General features: G+C 40.7%; 1 protein-coding gene across 1 annotated transcript in view; it reads left to right on the top strand.

Annotated features, from left to right (window-relative positions):
- The window catches only part of LPIN2 (lipin 2), a 44,930-nt gene that overhangs the window by 5,576 nt on the left and 15,553 nt on the right, over positions 1-23,801 (top strand). The window contains exons 2-11 of the mRNA XM_054984628.1: positions 4,997-5,197; positions 7,707-7,802; positions 9,557-9,861; positions 10,946-11,053; positions 13,409-13,532; positions 16,237-16,573; positions 18,344-18,443; positions 20,745-20,932; positions 22,315-22,408; positions 22,745-22,814. Coding sequence (XP_054840603.1) covers positions 5,006-5,197; positions 7,707-7,802; positions 9,557-9,861; positions 10,946-11,053; positions 13,409-13,532; positions 16,237-16,573; positions 18,344-18,443; positions 20,745-20,932; positions 22,315-22,408; positions 22,745-22,814 — 1,614 coding nt within the window. The 5' untranslated portion in view covers positions 4,997-5,005. The remainder of the gene's footprint in view (positions 1-4,996; positions 5,198-7,706; positions 7,803-9,556; positions 9,862-10,945; positions 11,054-13,408; positions 13,533-16,236; positions 16,574-18,343; positions 18,444-20,744; positions 20,933-22,314; positions 22,409-22,744; positions 22,815-23,801) is intronic.

A 23,801-nucleotide genomic window follows, 5' to 3' on the forward strand; every position in this document is an offset into this window, starting at 1 on the left:
ATAAATCATGTGACTTCTTGTATTGCATCATCCTTGACTATCTCTGCAAGCATATGCTGGCCATGTCACATATCTTTTTCAGTGAAAGACAGCATAACATGGTGGCTTTCTTGATTAGTTCCTTCTTAAATTTCATCACTTTTTTGAAAAAAAAGCAAGAAACTGTGGTATAGTAAGTTCATTAACATCTTCCAGCAAAAGCACCAGTCCCTGCTTGTGTAGTTTGCTTGCTCCTGCAAGGCACTGTGTGGGAGGAATACCTCTCCATCTAAAAAACCTGAAATGTAGGTACAGTTAATAGGATATTTAACTCTGTTGGCAAACAGTTACTTTGGTATGCAGAAGAGTGACAAAAGAGTCTACATCAGCAAGAATGCAGTTGTTGCCTGTGAGGAGATGTCTTCAGGGGTCTTGGTGCAGTTTATCAGCGGACTTTTAATCTGTAAGATGGCTAAGTAGTTTAACTGTTCTAATTCTTTTCAGCTGTAGAAAGGAACATTAGTAACAGCCTGATTTCATGCCAGTATATCCCAAATAATTAAATGGGATTTAATACTAAATAAGTGTGAGGGGGTCATAAAAGTCACTTAAGATCTGCTATATTAACATAACATATACTGCAAATTTTGTTTCCTCAGTGGATCTTTATCAGGGCTGGTTCAACACTCAGGAGATTGGTGTGCCAAATGGACAGAAGCTGCCTGGGAGAAGGCATGAATTGTCCTTCTTGGCCACCTTCACCTGGGTTTGAAGGAGGGCTGCAGAGACGTTGCTTCTGCCATGTGCCCACTTTCAAATATCCATGTGAATTTGGCTTATTCTCTTCAGTTCAACTAGCTTTTGTCCTTTGCAGCTGCACAGCTCACAACCCAAACACTCTGTTGTTTCTGGGACAGCATTGTTTTTGAGACTTCATGCAGTGTGCCTTCAGAAATACATTCAGACTTGGGGAGAGGGAGTCTGTTCACTTTTTTTCCTCCACCATGGAAGTTTTCAGGACCAGGTTAACACCACCTGACTTGCTTCCAGCAGGAGCACCAGAGGAGGAGCCTTGGGAGGGGGGGGTGCTCAAGTTATTTTGCTGCCCCTTGATCTAGGTTGAGCAGGGAGCCAACTGTCTGGTGGGTAGTTCAGGTTGCTCGTGAGCAGCTTGAGCCTGTTCACAAGGTTGCTTTATGTACTTAAACATGATTGTACATAGTGGCATTAATCTCACTCCAATCCATTACTTTCCCCAGTGATGCTGATTTTCTGGGGAAATTTTAATTTGAAAATTTTAAATATACAAGTGTTTAAAGGCAGCACCATTGAAATATTAGCAAAAGGAGGCAAATACACATGTATAAGCTGGACCATGTGTAAGTGCTGGGGTTTGTCCATCCCACATTTAGCCCATCTGGTATGATTGATTTGCAGTGAAACATCCCTAACATCTCTGTGTAAGTAGAAATTGTATTTACATATGTGAAGCAAAAGATTTTCTGTGAAAAAATATAGTGTTGGAAAATTTTCTGCCCCACATCACTATCAGTTTTGTTAATTAAAATGAAATAATGGATGTGATCCAGCCTGTGGGGTTGCCAGCTGCTCGTGAGCAACCTGAACTACCCACCAGTATCTTCCTAATCCTACATTTCTTCACGCATACACATGTGCTGAGTGTGCACCGAGAAACAAAACAGATGTGATGGAAATCACAGTTCGCTAGTATTTGTAAAAAGTAAACCATATGTGTGCATCGATAGTCATATTTCAGACTAGCGTAATACCCATGCTTCACTACGGTATTTAACTAATTTAAATCTAATTAAAATACTTATGGGTATGTAACATTTTTTAGTTTGTGGGGTTTTTGTTGGTTTTGTAGCATAATAGCAAAGGTGTTTGAGGTATTCAGGAGTCTTGTACCGTCTTTCTTCAACTGTCTGCAGTTTCCTTGACCTGATTTTGATCTCAGAACACAGAGTTCCACAGCTGACCAATCAGAGAGAGGGGGTGCAAGCAGTCAGAAGCCTGCCAGCCACACAGGAAAGACAAGGCCCACAGGGAGATTGGTAACCCTAGGGAACTGTGAGGGGAAGACTGGGAGGTGCGTTTGACCTTAGGACACATTCAAGGATTCCGAACAGCAACTGCAGATTGTTTAGAATGTTGGGAGTGAGGACCAATCAGGTGGCATATGCAAATGACCTCTGTGTTCCAACTGTCTCTGAGGGGGGGATGAGGTGTGGAATGTTGTGAGCCCCAATTAGCCCGCATATGCAAATGACCTTGAAAGGCCGGCCAAATCAGGAAAAGTGGTTGAGCTGGCAGTGGGCGGGGGCGCAAGCAGGTAGCAGCTTGCCAGCCACACACGGAAGTTGTATCCCTTTGGGAAAACACATTTTACCTCTTTTTACCCCCTTAGGGGGAGAATTTCTTAAAATCCCTTCTTAGTGGGTGTTTACATCATGAAAGGAATGTTCTCCCCACATTTCATGTTTGGGCTGGGTATTGATGAGGTTTGGGCTGGGTATTGATGAGTTAGTCACACACACACACACACACACACACACACACACACACACTTGATGCCCATGCTTTGCCACGGTATTTAACTACTTTAAATCCAGTTATAACATTTCTGGGTAATCCTTTGGTTAGGGGTGGGGGGTTGAGTAGTATAATAGTATAGTACCCGAGCTTCACAAAAGTGTTTGAATAAAGTGAAGCTTGTTGATGCTAAAACTGATGAAGTGAATTTCGAAATGTAACATTTATTGAAGAGATTTTTAAAAGGAAAAGATTGTAGTGCAATAAATAAAGTGAAAAATACATACAACTTTTTTTTTCTACTGAAGGACCTCTTTGTAGACCTCATTGGTGATTTTCCCCTCAGCATCACCAGGCTGCTGGGTGAGCTTACTCTGGAGCAGGCCACATAGAATTGCCCATGTGAGAAGCAGTCCCCCCTCAAGTCAATTCCTGCCACCTTCAGTATCTGCCCCTGGGACTTGTTCTTCATCATAGCGAAGCAGACCTTGAGGGGGAACTGCAGTCTCTTGAACTTGAAGAGGTTATCTGATGGTATGCGTGGTATGAACACCGACCCCCCCCCCCCTCGAGCACTGCTGATGAACAATGTGGCCTCAATGATGTTCCTGTGGTGGGCTTTCACTCGTAGTCTGGTGCTATTGCAGAGTTTGGGTGAGCTGTGGTTCTGGACCAGCATCACTGGAGCCCCCACTTGGAGGAGAAGCTTGTGGGCTGGAAAGCCAGGAGGGTTGAGCATGTTGAGGAACTCCACAGGATAGTGGACCACATCATCCATTTGCACCACTGACTCCACAGATCTGTACTCCATTTCTGTCCCTTCGAGGGAGTTAAGTTGTGTTTAATTAATGATGGCAGCCTTGTCATTCTTGGGGGTCAGAATGGCACACTTGCACAGCTCATCCATGGACTACTTCCTGATAGTGGCAATATCAGGGTATATTGTGACTGTTAGGTCTGCTAGGATCGTCGCTGCTGTGCCTAGGCCTGCAGGGATGGCCACCTTTCCCTTGGACTCGGGATTTGCTGGTACTTGGCCACTGCTGCTCAGTGTGCTGCAGGAGTACGACGTGCATATTTCTTTGCTGCATCTCTAAGTTGCTTCCTCCTTTTAGCATTGGTATATTTTGCACAATGTCTGCCAGGAGGCTTCTTGGAGATGATGACTGCAAGAGGTGTGAGGTGGAGTTGGACTGAGGGAGGGATGTTGTGGTGGGCCCTTTGGCAGGTTCATGTGAGAGGTTTGCACTGAAATGGCTCCTAGAAAGGTCGTGTATCATCTCCCCATTTAAAAACTCAGTTGCCATACTGACTTTTATATAAAATCCCTTTTCAGGAGTCTTGTACGGTCTTTCTTCAATTGTCTGCAATTTCCTTTACCTAATTTTTCCTTGGAACACAGAGTTCCACAGCTGACCCATCAGCCTGCCAGCCACACAGGAAAGTCAGGCCCCATAGGGAGATTGGCAACCCTAGACTGGGAGGTGTATTTTTACCTCAGGACACATTCAGTGACTCCCAATAGCAAGTATATACTCTTAAGAATGTTGGAGAGATGACCAATCAAGGCCACATATGCAAATGACCTCAGGGAAGAGTGGCAGTTGGCGGCAGGGGGAAGGAGGAGGAGGAACCTGCCAGCCACACAGGGAAGCTGTATCCCTATGGGAAAATACATTTTACCCCTTTTTACCCCTTTAGGGGGCGAATTTCTTAAAATCCCTTCTTAGTTAGTGAGCCCCTACATCACAAAAGAAATGTCCTCCCCAAATTTCACGTTTCTAGGTCCAGGGGTTTGGGCTGGGCATTGATGAGTCAGTCAGGACACTTGTCTTGATATATATATATATATATATAGATAAATAGATTGGGGCTATGAAGGAAGAGGGGATTTAACCCTTCAAGTCCTGGAAAGTGGATCTGTACACTAATACTGCCATTGTTTTTTCTTAATAGCACAGGAAGCCTGCTCTTGATTTGTGAAACAAAATAGGGCTTGAAGGGTCAAATCTCTTCTTCCCTTCCTGCATGGTCCAGATTTCTGTTGAGCACACACGCAGTTGAACCTTTACAGATTGATGGAGATCCATAGTGCCTTTGAGCCCACGTTGAAAATAAGGGTTTGCAACTGTGTAACAAATGGCCATAGTATAAGTAACTTAGATTTTGTTTAGCTTTCAGTGAATTAATTACTTAGACCACATCAAGTTTGCAAACAATTATACATGCATATGGGAGTAGGTGGGCTTAGAAGGTTGTAACTCTATTTAGGATGGCACAGGATTTTTTTAGTTGAATAAGCAGAGCTGAGTTCTTGACATTTCTGTGCTTATTCAGTTTGATCTCTCATAAGCTGAATTTCAGTGCTACCTTTTTAGCCACAGTCTGAAGAAGAACGTGGATCTGCAGAAGTATCTGCATTTTGAACAATAATTTCAGTGTGTTTTCTCTGCTCTTTTTTCAGCTTTGAAGTATGAATTACGTGGGGCAGCTTGCCGGACAAGTTCTGGTTACTGTGAAGGAACTATACAAAGGCATTAACCAGGCTACACTCTCAGGGTGCATTGATGTAATTGTAGTTCGACAACAGGATGGTACGTACCTGTGCTCGCCATTCCATGTCCGGTTTGGAAAGCTTGGCGTTTTACGTTCGAAGGAAAAAGTGGTAAGTGACATTAATGAGGGGAACTATTGGACATATTTTGGCTTAGCTAATTCTTTCCCCCAAAGCTTTGATTGTGCTGCTCTTATGGCACTAGGATAAACAGTGGTGTAGCATACATCTCAGGGGATAGCCAGCATCAAGGTGGCCGTTTTTACTGTGTACCAGGTATCATTCAGAACATGTAATGCTGCAAGTGTGGAACATGGATCAGAGCCAGTGTGGCATAGTTGTTAGAGTATCAGATTAGGATCTGAGAGACCCACGTTTGAGTCTCCACTCTGACATGGAAGCTTGCCAGGTAGTCTTAGGCCTGTCATTCATTTATTCATTCATTCCATTCTCTTTCACACTCTCACACACGCAGAGTCTAATCTGTCTCACAGAGTTGTGAGGATAGAATGGAGGAGACAACATAAGCCTCTTTGAGTCCCCACTGGAGACAAAAACGAATTATAACTGAAATAAATAAACAAGGTTATTGAGTTCTGTTCTGTCTGTCAACAACAAGGAATTCTATCTATACCTGTGCAGATACAATTAAAAGTGCCCCTTGCTTAAAAATATATCAGGTCCAAAATCTAGTCTAGTTTTGATTACCATCCTAACTTAATTGTGCAAATGCTTAGAAGAGTGCCAAATAAGTAGGCTTCAGGGTTACCTAAGAGATAGATCAAGATGTGTAGCTGTGTTAGTCTGTCTGTAACAGTAGAAAAGAGCAAGAGTCCAGTAGCACCTATAAGAGTAACAAAATTTGTGGTAGGGTATGAGCTTTCATGCATCACAGATCTGAAGAAGTGAGCTGTGACTCACAAAAGCTCATACCCTGCCACAAATTTTGTTACTCTTATAGGTGCTACTGGACTCTTGCTTTTTTAAAAAAAGAGTTACCTAGGGACATGTTAGTTGGTACAGTCGAGCCAGCTGTTATCATTCATGCCCTTCCTCCCAGTATCTTCCCAGAAAAAATGACTACTGGATAATCAGAAGAGTAGTGGGGAAGAGAATATGCATATGATGGCTGAAGGAAGTGATGGCAGTACATGAGCTACTAGTTGTACCCCCGTTGTCTATTGTGATGTAGCAGGGTTCCAGGAACACTCCTCTTGGTTTGTGTACTGTAATTATTTTGCCTGGTTAGCTCCGACTGCAACCAGTGCCAGAAACAGCATTAAAATGTAATCCGTGAGGTAGCCCAATGTCAGAACCATGAACATTCCAAGTAATGAAACAAAATATTTGACTTATAATTAATATTATTGCTCAAGGTAGCCATACAGAAACCAGTACTGTAAAATTTAAGCTCTGTTCACGTAGGTGGCAAGACATATATATTTTCTCATTGAATCAAGGATGGCAGCTATGGATTAAGAAATCATTAAAAACTATTCAAAAGCAAGTTGGAGCTCATATTTTGAGGGATGGACTATTAAGAATATGGTTCCAATGTAGAAATAGGTTAAGTCCACCAACTTCGCCATTGACATCACCAATAAATGCCTATTATGATGTTACTACAAGAAATAAAATAGACCTAATGAATTATGACTATATGATTGATACGCAAGGAAAAATAAGAACATGTTGGGCTGTATTATCAATTGGTATCCAAACTCAAAAGAACAACTATCCAAAGAGGATGGCCAATTAAGAGAGAAAACAAGATTTGAACAACTAATTAGTGGAGAGTCAACATATCTGAGGAAAATACATAAAATTCTACAGCAATATGCCACAGAATCGGAACAAGTCAAAAATTGTATGATAAAGTGGATGCAAAACTTTAGAGCAAATATTTCTATGAAATATTTATGGACCAAAGAAATTAAATTTCTAGATAGACAAATGTTAAGAGAGAATTAGTATAAATTGTTTTTAAATGGTATATTACCCCTAAACACCTTGCAAAAGCTAATAAGGATTATAGTGGAAGGTACTAGAAATGTCAATATATGAACGCAACATTCTATCATATGTGGTGGACATGAAAGAAGGTAAGAAAATATTGGCCAAAAATACATGAAGAGATGCAAAAGATATTAAAGTTTTGCTTTGAGCTATTGGCCTAAAGGCTACTTTTTGCATGCAAAGTATCACAACTTCACCAGTTAGTTACTAACTATACAAATCATTCATTCTTTTTTGTCCTCCCTCCCTGAGTCATGTGGAATCACGCAGCCTGCCTCATCCAGGTTGATGGGAAAGGCTTTCCCTGTTTCCTTCAGCCTGATAGATCCAAGTTGGGTCATACTGGAGGTACTGCTGCTTTCTTTATCCTCACAGAGTTTAGAGAGGCCAGTCAGGCTATCCCTTGTTCTGTGCGAAAGGGTCATATTTTTTCCCGTCATACACTGTGGGGTAAATGAAGCAAAAATGTGTTGCAATGGAACAACTGGTCATTTTTTGTTCTGAAAGTTTTTGGGGATATTATATTGAAACAAAAATTACTTATTTTTTATATTGTAATTTTTCTTGAATATCCTAAAAGTTTGGCTTATTATGTTTTGCACAGATTGATATTGAAATTAATGGAGAAGCAGTTGATCTTCATATGAAACTGGGTGACAATGGAGAAGCTTTCTTTGTGCAAGAAACAGAAGAAACATTTGTAAGTAGTGTGAATATAAAACATTAAGTTAGATATCTTAATGCTTTTCCCTGTCACTTCTGATTTGCAGAGTAGCAACCTCCATTGCTACATGTACTTTACCACTGAATAGAATTTATTTTACATTTGATTGATGAACCATAAGAACAGATTTGACAAAGCCCAGATGCCAGGTTATCATGGTGCCTAGAAATTCATTGTAATGCCTAGTATCTTCAGCAGCCTCTTGTTGGGCTGTGAATCAGCCCTCTGCTTGTTTGAATCCCATGACTGCCCTGAGCTCAGTAGGTGGCCTTGGGTAAGCCACTCCTCTCAGCTCCAGCACCCCAGCTGTATCGTGGGGAGAAAAATAACACTAACTTTATTCGCTGCTCTGAGGGGGGCACTAATCTGTCTAGAAGAGCGGTATATAAGTGCAGGTGTTGTTATTGATCATTTTACATCAGAATATGTTTTGCTGTATGGCATAAAAATACATGTACATTTTTATCATATATATGTAAACTTTACACAATTTGATGGTGGGAGATAAGTTCATTTCTTAACCAGTTGCTTTCTATACAGGCTCCAATATTCAATTAAATGGCGTTTTTAAAGCATAAGGAAAATTTACGCTGGGGTAGGGTTAGCTTTTTGTTGCAGCAATGACAACCTGAGCTATCCTTTTATTTATATACAACACTTTTGTCATAGCTGTAATAAATTATGAGAAGAGGGTAGTATTAGATTTTATGATCGCAATAATTTGAAAACATTATCACTAAAATATGAAACTATGAAGGATGAAAAATTAGTCTGGCTCCTAAATTTTGAGACTGGCTCCTTGAGTCAAAGAAAATTTTGTAGCTCTTCCATTATCTTTTTAGCTCAAAACTATACATAGTGATTGTTCAGTTGCAGAGGGATGACTTACGAGAATTCACATGCAAGAAACAAAAGTTCATCACAAACTAGTCTTACACAATTGTTGCACTTGCTGGCAATAATTTCTGATTTTCTTCTGGCATAAAGGGGGAAATAAAATTGAAAACAAATGTTTATTGTATGTATTTACATACATACATACGTGTATGTACATACGCAGCAGCTGCTGTATTTGCATTCCTAGCAATGAGAATTTGTTATTCATTCAATTTAAATGAATACAGTTAGTGAACTGGCTACACAGAGATTCATAACTTACAGTGCATTTGTGTTTATCTAGTTAAGGAAAATATAGAGGGACCCAGGCCTGATTTTCAAAACCAAAATTATCAGAGCATGTGATTGCAACGGAAGGTTTGCTTTCTGGTTGTGCTGCAGCTCTTCTCACTGCTGAAGAAGCAAGCCGTCAAAAATGCATTTTTGGGTAGTGGAGGCTGCATCAGAAGTGGTAACAAGCAGAGTCACTGAACTGCTGTAGTTTTCAGTTCACCCAAATGACAGTTGCAGACTTGTATGTAAGGGTGAATAGGAAAAATTGTGAATGAGCTCAGAGATTCCCATTCAGATTTTATGATGTCCAAAAATACCCCAGAAAGATAGCCCAGTTAACACTGACAGTCACTTTAATGTGATTGCACACGTATAACTACTGAATAAAAGTAGGGATTTTGTTCTATTTTTAGAGATTCACAAATTTAATATGTTATTGTCAACATTCACATGTGAATTTCAACATTTGCTGGATCATATATACTAACTCCTGTGTTGATTTAGTAATGCACCTATACCATGTACATAACTCTCATGTTAATTCCCCCCTCCCTTTAAAGGAAAAAGTCCCAGCACATCTAGCAACATCCCCAATACCCACAGAAGATCAGTTCTTCAAAGAAAGTGATGACCATTTGCTGAAGCCAAGTGAAAATGCAAGGATGTGTCAAGAAGATTCAGACATTCCACGAATTGTAGAAGCAGAGCCTGTGTTTTCCTCTGGGTCTGTGAAGAAGAAAAAGCGGAGGAGAAGAAAATATAAACAAGATGCCAAGAAAGAAGATCTAACCATCTGTCCTGGAACTGAAGAAGTATTTGAAATGGAAATCAGTTCTGATGATGAGAGAAGTATTCAGCCGCTGAGGTAAGCTGTTAAGAGTACTGCCTTCTTTGGCTAAATTTTCAAATTATGAAAAGCTCATCAGGGATATTTGTTGATATTGGAATTACAAAATCCTAAAACATACTTCTGCCAATTTATTAGAATACTGTTAACATTTCTTAACTACTTTTTTTTGAGGGGGGGGGATTCAAAGAGTAAAAACTAACTTGTACCTGTAAACTGAAAAAAAATAATGATAAAGTTTCTAGTATCAGGATCTATGTTTTTGAAACTTAATGTTTTATCTACACAATCAAGCACTGATAATACCATTATTACCCATTTAAGTGATGATTTTTACTGCTGGATCACAAATGGTCTATAAGTAAGCATTATGGTGGAAATATTTATGAAATTTTGTAACAATACTTTTGAGAATACTTAAATCTGTCATTCTAAATGTTAATATGTTTCATGTTTGTCACATAGCAGCCAAGGGCTATGAAAAGGTTAATTTTTGTTAATAATTCTCAAGTTTTACTACAGTTCCAAAACAGTAAAACAGGTTGTAAAGCAGGAATGACACTGCTATTTTTCTAGTCCCAGAAAGAAAATAGTATATTGTAGAGTGAGGCACCAGTAGGCAATACGCAGCTCTGAGATACCTCACCTGGCTTTCATCTCATCCTCCCCAAGTCATACTATTATGCACCTCAGCAGCAGTTATCAAAGCTGAAACAGAGGCAAAAGCTCTAACCTCCCCTTCCCAAATGTGAACAGCATGTACCACACTTCAGCTTCTCACTCCTCCATACAAGTCAATCCACATAAACATGAGCAACTGAACTTAAGGAAGGCTCTACCAAAGCCTCTGTTGGTGTTTACACTAAGAGAGGTGATTGAAGACCCTTTGCGTGAGTCTTACTGTGTATGGGATTCGGTGAGTGTTAGTGACTCTCCAGCCATTGTGTTAGTTCAAAATATGCCCCCTCTAAAAATTTAGTTGATTACCTGTGATCTAACATCTTTTTCTTACTTCTTACGCTGTGTTTTTGTTCGGAACTGTCAAAGTATAAAACGGTCATGATGAAAGTTGCTGTTTAATATGCTGATTTCATCTCCACAGAAATTCCTCGGATTCTCCACTAAAGGATGAAGAATATAAAGAATCACTGATTTACCATTCAAAAGACCATTACCCCTTATCTGATGGAGACTGGTCTCCTTTGGAAAAGTAGGTCACTTCCTTGAGTCACTTGTCTACTTAAAGAATGGTGGCATTACAAAAGAATACTGTTTGTAAAGCTGTTCTGACATAAAAGTTACCCAATGAAACATTTGATTTATATTACATTTGAGTTCCACTTTTCTTAGTTTGCTATAGTTTTGTGGATCATTCTCGTTAGTGGCCGTACCCACTAACATCTGATATTAGCAGCTTTTTTGAATAGCTCAGACAGATCTTTATGTAGTGATACCTGGAAATCTTTGTGGCATAACTTTGGATGTTTTTGACATGTCATGAAATTGGCCTGGAATTCCTGAGCATAACAACAAAGCAAGTGCGTACATTGATACTGGAAAGTAGATGGATTGCCTGCCCTTTATCCCTTTCTGGAAAGGGTGATTTGAAGCAGATTTCTTGTTGCTTGATGGCTTGGTACACATTGCTTGCTTCCAAAAGACCACAGATGTACTAGTAGATACAACATGGGTTTGGAGGACACAGCCAATAATTTGTTAATTTTTTTCCAAGTGAAAACAAATTAAATATATTGGGATACAAAATGTAGAAAGGATGGGAGGAGGGTAGAATAAACACAGATTTAACTGGGGTGTCAAGACTCATGCAAAATACAGAACAGAAAAAAGCGAATAAAAGCATAACCACATCAGCTAACTGGACACATGTTGCAACTCCTTGAGGTGATAGTGGCCGCAGGGATCAAGTACTCCACTCCTCTGGCTAGAATAGCATGGGAATTAGCAGAACGGAACAGCAGAAAACAAGATGAAGAATTACAGCTGGGTTCTCTTATTTGAAAGCTTGCTGATCAGTCATCCCATTGTCTTAATTCTAGCAATTGATTTTCCCCTCACCTGATGATGTTGGGGGCTCATGGTCACTCTAGTGGCATAAGGGAAACCACTCACAGGTTATTCTGCTGTTGACTAGGTAGTTATGTATAATCCGGGCTGTCAGGGAGCCGCTGTCCCTTTTTCTTCTGGGTAAGATGGGCCTCTCCAATGAGCCTTCCTGCCACCTGGCAACATCCCTGGGGTTATAACAACACAGACAGACTTACAGAGGAGAGAGGATCTCAGGGATGGGCAATGATTTCAGTCACCACAAGCGCCTTGAGTTCTCTTTTTCTTTTCCCAACTTTGTGATCTCTGTTTTTGAAATATATTTTATACTAGCAACCATGTCTGTTGTGTGAAAAAATAACAATGGGTTCTAGAAAACTGATTCAGCGGGCCTCCTCCCAGCGGCAAGTGGGCACTTCACAGCGGCCTGGAGGCCAGAGCAGAAGGGCGCTGAAGGGAGGCGTGGGGAGGAGTGCTTAGGCTGTTGATTCGACAGCCCCCCTTGCAGCAATGCACCTGTACAAAGATTAACTTGTATTCTGCTCTTCTTCCCCTCAGCGCCCATGTGCTCTGGTTTGGGGGCCGCTGCGAAGCATCCACTTGCTGCCACGAGGGGGCTCGGTGAATCGACGGCCTGAACATCCCTCCAGGCAGCAAGCAGGTGCTTCGCAGCATCCTGGAGGCCAGAGCAGGAGGGCACTGAAGGGAAGTGCAGGGAGGACTGCTTAGGCTGTCAATTCACCAGCCCCCCTCATGGCAGCAAGTGGGTGCCTCAATGCCAGAGTGTATCTGCACGAGGATAAAAAGTGAGTCGTCACCAATACAGCTTGCTGTTTATATAGTAGGATATACAATACAAACACATTCTGCTACAATTTTTACCTATCACAGTGAATCAAGAGGGCCATTAACAACTGTCTATCACATTATATTACTCAGCAAGTCAGAATAAATAATTATCCCTAAATGGGATAATTGTAACATTAGTTTACTCAAGTGAGACAAGCTGACAGTAAAACATAGTAAACATAATAATACAGCAATTGTATGATCATTCCCACTTTTCTCATCTCAACCATCATCAATAATACCTTACCTCAATGCAGACTTTAAGAAAATAATTTGTTAATTATTACATGCCTAAAATTAAATGCTCTGCCTCTTTTATTTAGCTCTTGAAAACTTGGAAGAGTTATAGGAATTGTGAACACAAGATATTCATGTGGACAATTATGTAAACATATTTTAAAATGGAAAGTGGTGTGAAAGTACTGTGGTGAAAACACTGAAAACATAACCAAGTAATCTTTTTGGAATGGTCTGTTTGTAATTCTGTTAATGTGATTTTTACTTCTAACATCCTTTTCACATTGTGAAAACTCAGTTTGGCTTTCTGCCCTGCCACTGAATAACTGAAGCTCTGTTAAATTAGCAAAAACTCTCAAGACAAACCACCCCCCAACAATGTCTTTAGCACAACAACTTTGTTTTTGTTTGACAGCCCTTTTAACCAATCAGCTTGTCCAAAAAGTGATTCAGAACTGGAAGTTAAACCTGGGGAGAGCTTACTGAGAGCAGAGTCACACATGGAATGGACATGGGGAGGTTTCCCTGAATCAACCAAGGTAAAGATATATGAAATAGTTGTTTCTGTGAGGTGTTGGTGGCTGAGGAGAATGTTCCTTTTATCAGTTCCATGGTTGTGAATATTACTCTGATAGAAATAATATGTAGGTAGCGCCCTCTTGTGGTTCCTTTTTTAAATGTCACTACTAAATTCTGCATATTCATTGTGTACTAATTGTGTGGCTGTGAATTGAGTAAAGGGTAATGTATGAATTTCCTTTGTAGAATGCTGTGCACATAAAGTGGTTCTGTTATAATGTGTGTATATCTTTTTAACATTTACAGAAGATGCTATCTTAGTGGGCCTCCAGCACTGCTTAAGGGAGCCTACTTCTCTCAGCACAGGGCCCACTCCTTTAGCAGCTGTTGAGACCATTCAGTAAAGACTTTCTGTCCAAATTAAGTCTCACTTGACTTATATGCCTTAGAAATGTGACATTTGAATTTCTTATCTCTGTTTCCACTGAGATCTGCCTCTAAAACAAATTGACATCTGCTTTTAAAATAACCATGCATGGGACTCTTAGGAATTGCCTCTAGGTGAGCCGGTGCTGATGCTGAGTCCTTGATTTGCATTTTGTCTTGGCACAAGTCTGAATTCGGTTTATATCAGTATCAAGACCCAGAGACTCCTGCTCCAGTTCTTGGGCACTGACCTACAGCCTCTCCAAGACCCCTAGGAGCTTTCCAAAAGTTCTGGTCCTGTTTATTTGAGGCTTTTCAGCCTCTGGGTTCTCTCTGAGGGTGTGCACGCATTCAGCAAGCAACTCTGGACACAGGCAGATAAAATATATGTATGGTTTATTAAATGCAGATTATAAGAAGCATATAGTAAGCAGGAACTGCTCTTCACAGACAATAGGCAAGCACAAAAACAAATAAGACTGACTATCAGTAAATATAAACAAACTAGCTAAAATACTTCAAGCTGGCTATCTTGCAATCTCTATCTTAGCTTCTGGGCTGGCAGTTCTTACCCAAAGGCTTTAGAGTAGGGGTCCATTCCATGCTAGGTGGCTCTAGGCATCTTGATGGTAAGGCATCTCTCTCACATGCTGGTAGGCAGATAATAACTAGAGAGGTTCCACGATAAAGACAAACGGCCATTTTCAGGGCTTCTTGCATCAGTCCTGGAGCCATAAGCCAATCAGGGCTTGGATACATAATTGGCAGTGCTATCATGAGAAAATATGGAAGTGCTGATTAAAACCGATTGCAGCTGCGACTCACCAGGCTCCCAAGTCATGTTCTCGTGACTTGAAGGTGTGCCTGATTAATATGCCAGCACTCTTTCTCAAAAGAGGCCTGGTCTGGGTCCTGCACAGACTTAACGGTGCAAACCTAAGGAGAGTTACTCCAGTCTAAGCCCATTGATTTCAAGGGCTTAAACTGGAGTAACTCTTCTTAGGATTGCACTGTTAGAGTCTGAACCAGAGTGATGAATTTATACATTTGCGAGCCTGACGGGAGCTTTTCCTTACAACTGGGAACCAAGATGTTACACAGTTGTAGTTTGTATAACTTTTCAGATGATGTTGCCCAATGTTATCATTTTCATAGTCATCTAATGAAGTGGTATAGTTCCTACTTCACAATTGTGGTGGGGGATGAGATTTCATTTAAACATATTTTTAAGGGATTATGGCAATGTATTCTTATAAGGCTGCATATAATTACTGACATTTTAAAATAAGGAGCTGGGTACGGATACTATTTTATATAAATATATGAAGTATGATTTTGTTACTGTGAACAATACAGTATTCTGTATTAGGTAGCCTGTTTTATCCTCAAGTTGACCCTGTAACTTTGAGTGTTTCAGAATCTCCCCCACTTCTGGAAACTCTCTTGAATTAATAAAGAAAATGAAACGTACAATATTTGTTTACAAATACTTGAAGTTGGCTAATAAATATGATATGCAACGTCTCAGAGATGAATGGAATGGTGAACTAGATTTTCCAGTTCTGCCAAAGCAATGGGACACGACTTTAAGTCTTGTACTTAAACTGAGGCTTGTTCAGCAAAAAATTGTTTAGAGTATATTGGACACCACAGTGCCTTTTTAGTAAAGGATTAAGTACAGTGTCCAATTGTTGGCGTTGTATCGTACAAGAGGTGTGTCTGAATCATATGCTTTTGGTCATGTCTAGTAATTTGGTCTTTGGGGGAAGAAGTGATTACTCTTATTAATTTTGTATTAGAATACTCATTTATTTTTCATGAAGTTTATGTACTTTTAAACTATTTGCCTGTCTCATTGAACGTAACCAGTGGTCAATGGAAATAGATCCTCTGTGTCCTTACAGTTGCTAAAAGACTACAGTATTAAAGACAAAATCTCACTTCCTATAATTCATTGGATTGAGGACTTCGTAAACTTATCAACATTGAAGCATATCACATTTAGATAATTGCATATGAACTTATTTTTAGATATTTGGAGTCCTTTTTTAGAAGCTTATGTATAGAGTTGCCACCATTGGTTTTTGTTGTTATTCCTTCCTTCCCACAAATAATTTTTATAAAATTAGAAAAGGATACAATTTTTTTTTAAGATAACCAAATGAGTGGCTGTGAGCATGTTTGAACCTGGGACTTCCAAGTCACAGTCCAGCACACTTAACTACTACATAGCACTGCCTCTGTGACTTGTACAGATGGTGAATAAAACATGCTTAGAAAAACAATTTTCCTTTTCAGGTGAGCAAGAAAGAAAAAGTAGAACATCCTAGAACTGTCACTCTCACTCCAACAGAAAAGACTCATTTCAGAGTAATCTCCAGCACTGACACAGTTGAAGATGACATTTTGGTGAACAGTTCAGTTTGCATGGTACTGAAGCCCGAACCAAGAACTCATCCTCTCCTTAAAGAGCTAGATATAAGAGGCAAACTTTCTTCTACAGCAACTGAACCTGTTTTAGAAATTCTTCAAGACTCGCCTGCATTAGATACAGATACCCTTCCCAGTCCGTTGGTAGATTCCTCATTAGAAATGAAACAATTGGTAAAACTTGACTCTCCGTCAAAGAAGAAAGGTATTATTCTTCAAATGAATTCCTTTAACAAATGTTAACTTTTCTTTATAGTTTCCAAATATTTAACCATTTTCCCAGTCAACATGTTTGAAACTGCTAATTTAGAATGTTTGCAACTACTCATTTATGCATTTGGAATGGTACATTTAGGGGTCCCGAAAGGATTTGCAGGGAAATCTCACTCTCTTCCTCCCCGTTATTTCCTCTTTCCCTTCCCTGAAAACACCGATAACCTCGTGAGAGTGGCGCGATCTGGAATTTGTGAACCAGCAAAATAGCTGGATTTATCCCCCCCCCCCCCCACCTGGCATAATCTGGCTATGCTGGATCACATTAAGGAATTCCAGATCACATCCGGGGAGCCAAACTGTGATGGGCGGGATTATTCAGCTGCAGAAAAAGCAGGCAGCCAGCAGAATAGTGTGGTACTCTCTTCTACATATGCAAGTGGGATGGTGGCAATGGGCAGTGGAAACAAGCCTCACACCATGGGCAGGAGAGCAACGTGAGGCTGGCAGGGGATAGGAGGCAGCGGGCACTCTCCGTTGTTTCCTATGGAGGGAAACATTTCCAGGCCTTTTCAGGCAAAGGGAAACCTTAATCAAAGGCAGCCCCTGCCCAAGTATCCACAAAGTTGGCCACATTAAGAATTCAATGTATTGACAAGTGCTAACCAGCAGGAAACTTGTGGGGAGGGGGCATGTCTTCCCCCCCCCCCCGCCTTTGCTTCCTCCCCTCTTCCTCCCCCTTTCTCTGACACCCTTTGCCTCTCACCAGGATGCTTGGGCCTCTGCTCTTTCCCTGCCTACCATCCTCTAGAGCTGCTGTCTTGGTTCTAGGGGGGCAGCAATGACTTTCATGGCTCCACCTTCATCTTCACCGTTGTTGCCTCAACAGGACACAGGGGAGGAGCATCATCACCTTGGTAGCAGGGGATTCCCACGCATCATCCTCCACCTGTCCCAAGCACTACCACCTCGGCAGGAGAAGGGTCAGTGGGCCCTGTGCCTTCACCCCTGACTGCCCCCAGATTGCCACTGCTGCAGGGGGAGGGGGGAGTAGCCATCTCAGCAGCTGAGAGATCTGGTGGGTTCTGTGCCCCCTCCCTTGCCCCTCTCCAGTTCTGTTGCCTCAGCAGCTGAAGGAGGACAGGGAGCAGCAGCTTCTGCTCCTTCTCCCCCCACCCCCCTCATCCTCATGTACCCCTGCCTCTGAAAAACAGTTGTGTACTTTTCACAGACCACTGTTGTGCTTGGGGATTTTTTGTAACCTCCTAATCTTTTTATTTATTTATTTTTTACTTTTAGGATTTTTCTGCAAACCACAGTCTCCCCCAGGTTTATATAAAAATCTCTTCTGTCACTCCATGGTCCCGATCCACATATTTAATTATCATAGATGGGGTCATGTTGAGAATTAAATACATAGATAGCCGAAAGAATTGCGAGGTCACGTATCCATCTTTAGGCACTTTCTTACTTAAAGCATCTCTTAATTTTTCCATCTGCAATATAGAGAGTTAAATTACATTGGCTATGTTGTTGTTCAGATTCAGAATGGATTTCTTTGCCTTTCAGGCATACGTTAACCTGTTTATTTAAATATGAGAGTGGCTCAGAGGCACTTTGCAGAAGTTTGCTGGTTCATTTGTTTAAAATCAGATAAATGCCTGATGAAGAATTCTTACATGGAACATTCCATTTGTATTTTGTTCATACAGCATTTTTAATAGTAGTATTCACAGTTGTTCTAAATGAGCACATTTTCCAGGGACACATAAGAGAAGCCAGCACCAAGGGCCTGATGACATATACTTGGATGACCTGAAGGCGTTGGAACCTGAAGTTGCTGCTCTGTATTTTCCCAAAAGGTACTTCTAATGTGGCAGAGCACAGGGGCTATTTGGCAGTAATGTGCAGTTCTTTGAAGGGCATTTTCCAGGGAGAGAGCCCTTTGAATTAAGGGGATTTGATGGAGACCTGGTTAGGATTTCTCTTTTTAGTCTGGAAGAGAATTTAGAAATCAAAACTTTGGTTGGATTGAACCTCAGTTGATTAAGATATGATTTGTTAAAATTGTATCCCTAGAAGTGATTGAATACTTCCTTACAAAGAAATACTTAAGAAGTTGGAGGGTTTTAGTTGTGTGGGGGGGACATTAAATCAAGGAGCTTGCTAGAAGTACAAACATCATGGAAAACATGAAGAGTAACTATTTAAACATAAACATGGGATCATCTTGTAAAATTGGTTCTAAGTTGAGGATGAACAAAAGAAATACTGTAGTATCAAAGAAGTATTGATCTAAGGCACTTACAGATACGTTCATGTTCCAAAGAGAATAGAAATTATGTTAAGGCTCTCATATTTACAATAATGGGGGTGGGGGGGATGCAATAGATCTGTATAATGAATTGTACAGTTCTAAGTGAACACAGTATAAGCGGTTAGATCTGAACAACTGTTTCTCTGCACCCAAAGGGGGAATAGTTGCCAATTCCTCCTCCTGCATCAGATCTCTGACCACTCCCCATGTTGTTCCTGGGCAGTCACCTGTTCCCCAAGAGGGGCATTTGGGGCTGAAGCAGGAGGAGGGCAATTGAGGAGCTAAGCTTCACTGATGGAAATCCTTCTCTATGGAGATTTCTGGTGGGATCCAGCCCAGGATGCTGTAAAATCTCATTACTGCTTATACTTAGAAAATAGCTTTGTTTCTTCCAAGCCCAGTTTTAAAAATCAGACTCCATTTTGCTTCCGGTAACATCAGTGGGGTCTTCTCCCAAGCCTCCAGGCAAGCTCCTTGACCCGGAATCCCCAGTTTCCACTGTGATGTCAACAGCCCTTTTCAGAAGAATAATAATTAAAAAATCATGTATTTATTCAGTACACTGATAAGTCTTTTCAGTTTGTTCTGGAAGCTTTGTTTTACATATGGCCCAGCAGTAGTCTAGTTAAGCCTCACTAATTGTCCCAGGGACTTGGGTCTAGTTTGCGCCATGGCTGATGTCTTCACAAAGGTACTTGGGTAAAACTATTTTTCTGAAAGGATGTTTTGTATTTGTTTGCTGCTAAGACGCCCCAAAAATTAAAATAGGAAATTACGTTGAGAAGTACAGAAGGGAGGCTGTATGATTGGAACTGGGGAGAGAAGAGAGAAAAATATGAGGTGGTACCATTGTATCTTCTGGTGAAAGCTTGTGTAACTCACCCCCAATGATATTCCATTCCACATTTAATAGGGGTAGGGAAATATTTTATTTTTATGGCATGAAGAGAATGCAGCCCTGACCTGGATCAGCTAACCTGATCCCATCAGATCCTGGAAGCTAAGCAGGGTCGGCCCTGATTAGTAGTTGGATGGGAGACCACCAAGGAAGAACTGGGTTGCCATGCTTTGGCAGGCAATGGCAAATCACCCCTGAATCTGTATTGCCTTTAAAACCTTACAGGGTCACCCTAAGTCAGGTGCAACTTGATGGTACTTTCCACCACCACTGAAGAGAATGTTACCTCCTGCCCTCACTAAGAGTTCCTTCTGTGGCTGTTTCTTGGTATGGCGGCTGCCAGGAAGCACCAAGTATGCAGTCCATTCCATCCCTAGCAGCACATTCCGTGGAGGCCAAGCAAGTGCTGCTAAGCTTTACATGGGTTGGTTTGTAGTGCACAGCTACAATGACCTAATTAGGCCCTATGATGATATGGGAAAAGTTTATCCATGCGGAGTCAGTACATGTTGGCAACAATCATACAGTCGCTTCAGCATGCCCTGCTAGAGCTCTGACTGATTGCAGACAAGGTTTTTGTGGTGGCATCCCTTGTTGTGGTGATGAAATTGATACATGGCTTCGTGGAAAACTGCCATAATAGATAACAGTGGAGCTTCAGTGTTCAGAAGCAGTACAACTCTGATCTTCACCATGCTCTGCCTAACATCTAGGAAGCCCCAGGAGATAATGGTGGACATGATGACTCTCCAGCCTGCTTTTGCCAGGCGGTTCTAACACCGGAGAGACCACAAAGGTTTGGTGGTGTTTATTGAAAGGAAAATTCCAAAGCTGCACTGAGGTTTCTAACGATCTCTTCACCAAGGTTTTCCTAATTTATTGCTATTACTAGGCAGTTTTTAAAAATAAGACAGCTGTATAAATGAAAATCTGCTGCTTTTTCTTCAGTGACTCTGATCCAGGTTCCAGACAGTGGGTGGAATCCGATACACTCTCTGGGTCACAGTCGCCACAATCTGTGGGAAGTGCGGCAGCTGATAGCGGCACAGAATGTATGTCTGATTCTGCTATGGACTTGCCTGATGTCACTCTGTCTCTTTGTGGAGGTCTTAGTGAAAACGGAGAGATCTCGAAAGGTGCGTAAGAATCAGTTTCATTTTTAAGTACTGTCATGAAAGCCTGTGTTTTAAATAGCTTTGAGACAATTGATTATTGTGGATCAGATTGTAGCATCAAACTTCTTTAAAAAGTGTCTGTCTAAAAAGAGACAGGGTTCTCTGTCTGAAGGCATTTTTCTGTTCAGATACACCACACTGTTCACATGACAGTGACAGGCTGGTTTGAGTGGTGAGATTGGCAAGCTGTATTCTTTGAAAGAATAATTGTGCATTCTGGCTGTACTGTGATGGAACCTTTAGAAAACTTTAATGAAGATTCAGATCAAAAGTTGTATTTCAGAAAGTTATTAGTGAATTGCTGCTAAGCAGATGTATATGTAGGGCAGTCAAGTGATTTAGAATGATGCGACTTTTAATCCTGCTTAGGCATATTAACGTTAGCATTTAATTAACATTAACGTTTTCATCACTGTTGCAATAAAAGTATTCCACTACACTTTTGGAATTACTTCTGTTGAGTTCAGCACTCAGAAGATTTAAGTTAATGATATTGTGATATTGTGATAGTATGATGGCAACAGCTGCAGCGAGCAGCACAGTCTTATTCTTTTGCCCTATAGTACTTCCAGTTATAAATGTTCCTTTTTAAAAATGAATTTTCATCTTTGACTTACGCATAACATCAGTATCTGTTGTTAAACAAGCTTCTGAAATAAATGAGATTGAGGGGTATCACCAAAAATAGCTTCTATATGGCAAATTATTCCTAACTCAGCTTATCATCTAAAATGACTTACCCTGCACATTTTTTAACCCTATGCCCAAGGCATCTGCTAGCAGGGGTGGTGCAGACAGACAACACTTAAATATACTGTGGGAGGGAAATGTATAAGCTCCCATTTGAACATTAAAGAAGTGCCAAAACAGGGTTATTCAGATGCCATTTCCCAACATTTGTTATAACATAAGAAAATGTTGTCTTTTTCTGCTGATTAAAGTAAAAGAAATCTGACCAGTGCTCAGAACTGGATTTTGTTTGTATGTAGCTGAAGTAGTTTTTTAAAAAAAATGTGTTTTTAACTACGTAGAGAACTGCATTTTCTGTTTTCTAAAGTTGGTTTTGCTTTTTCATTACTTTCTTCATGTAGGGTTGCATGATTTTTGAGCTGGAGATAAGTGTCTCTTCTCCCTGTTGGGAAATTTATGCAAAGGGTAATTTCATTCCTGTATGTACAATTCATAAGAGCAGCATCTAAATTACGATCATTTAATGAAATGCATCCACTTTGAAAAGGAGTATAATTTATGTCATTTATACCTGAGGAACTAGGTTGAAATAGTGTTTTTAAGGAGGAAGAGAAAAATGTTTTAATAACTGATTAAATGTCCTTGCATTGCAGAAAAATTCATGGAGCATATTATTACTTACCATGAATTTGCTGAAAACCCAGGACTTATAGACAATCCTAATCTGGTAATAAGGATATACAATAGGTAATATTCCACACATTTTACTTGAAATATTGGTATTTCTATATTACTTTACAATAATTTTGACCAGACAATATGCATTATAGCAGTCATTTTGTTTTATTTCGCCCTTTAAAAATAATTTATAAATTTGAACACAATTTAGTAGATACTTCTTCAGTATTACGGGACATCATAACAAATTTATGGCATACTATTTGAGCTGCCATGGAAGGAGAATAAGCTGCAACAAATAAGTAATCATCTTTAGTTTTCGCTGATGTGTTGCAGCATAGTTGTTATACTTGTATGTATATTCTACAATCTGTTCGTAACGATGAACCGTCTTTTCTATAACAGGTACTATAACTGGGCATTGGCTGCTCCCATGATTCTCAGCCTGCAGGTGTTCCAGAAGAGTTTACCACAGGTAATCCAGTTCACATGAATATACTGAAATATATGAAGCCAGGGTACCAGCTTGGGCAGCAGGGGCTTTGCTACCTGCTTGCCGCACAGTCCTCATAGTGGTGGGGTGGGGGGCAGACCAAAATCATGCTAGGGCAGGATGCAGAAGTGGGGTCATGTCTTCAGATGTCTCTGTGCCTTTGGAGAGGCTTGGAGGTACCTTACCTCTTGTGAGGAAAGAAGCACCACCAGGCAGGCAAATAGCAATGTGTGGAAAACTTGTATGCTGTTTCTATGCTGGCACACCCTTCTCCACATAAACTATATTCCTCCAGTTTGTGCATCCTACACATCCTGTGCTTTGTCCATTTCTGTTCATTTCCTTTGCTGGCACTCATTTACCCCCCCCCCCCCAACATCCCACTATTCATCCAGTGTGGTGGCAGAGGATGCATCAGAGTAGGAGAGGGAACATCTCTGCTCTAACTTAATTACATTGTGTGTATATAATGAACAGACATACATGTGCCAAAAGTAGGGGGGTGCAATTTCGTTTATCTGGTCTGAAAATATATTCTAAAATCCCAATTAATATTGGGATTTTCAGATAGACCAGTATTGCTCATCCTGATTAATCTTGAAAATATTTGGAAAAACCAGGACTGGCATTTTAAAGGACTCAGCAGCTTTTCTTTTACTGTTTGCAGCTTTTGCCAGGCAAAAAAATGGAGCAGGGAGACGATTCTCACAGACAAATGGAATCGCACGTAAGGGAGAGCTTACCTGTCTGTCCAATCCAGTGTCCCTAACATAGTTTCATTCACCTGTGAGCATCACCTGCCTCCCCCTCCTTTTTTCGCCCAGGAATGCTGTAAATGGGAAAAGCTGCTATGACTAGCAGCCAGACCAGAACATTTTTTTGAAGTTTGTGCCTTCTGCTGCCAGGTTGGTTCTGCTGGAATTCTCTAGTGTGGCATTGGTTCTGTTGGGCTTTGTTTGTTCTGTTTCT

This window comes from Eublepharis macularius, chromosome 7 (genome assembly GCF_028583425.1).
Source record: "Eublepharis macularius isolate TG4126 chromosome 7, MPM_Emac_v1.0, whole genome shotgun sequence".
Classification (NCBI taxonomy): domain Eukaryota; kingdom Metazoa; phylum Chordata; class Lepidosauria; order Squamata; family Eublepharidae; genus Eublepharis; species Eublepharis macularius.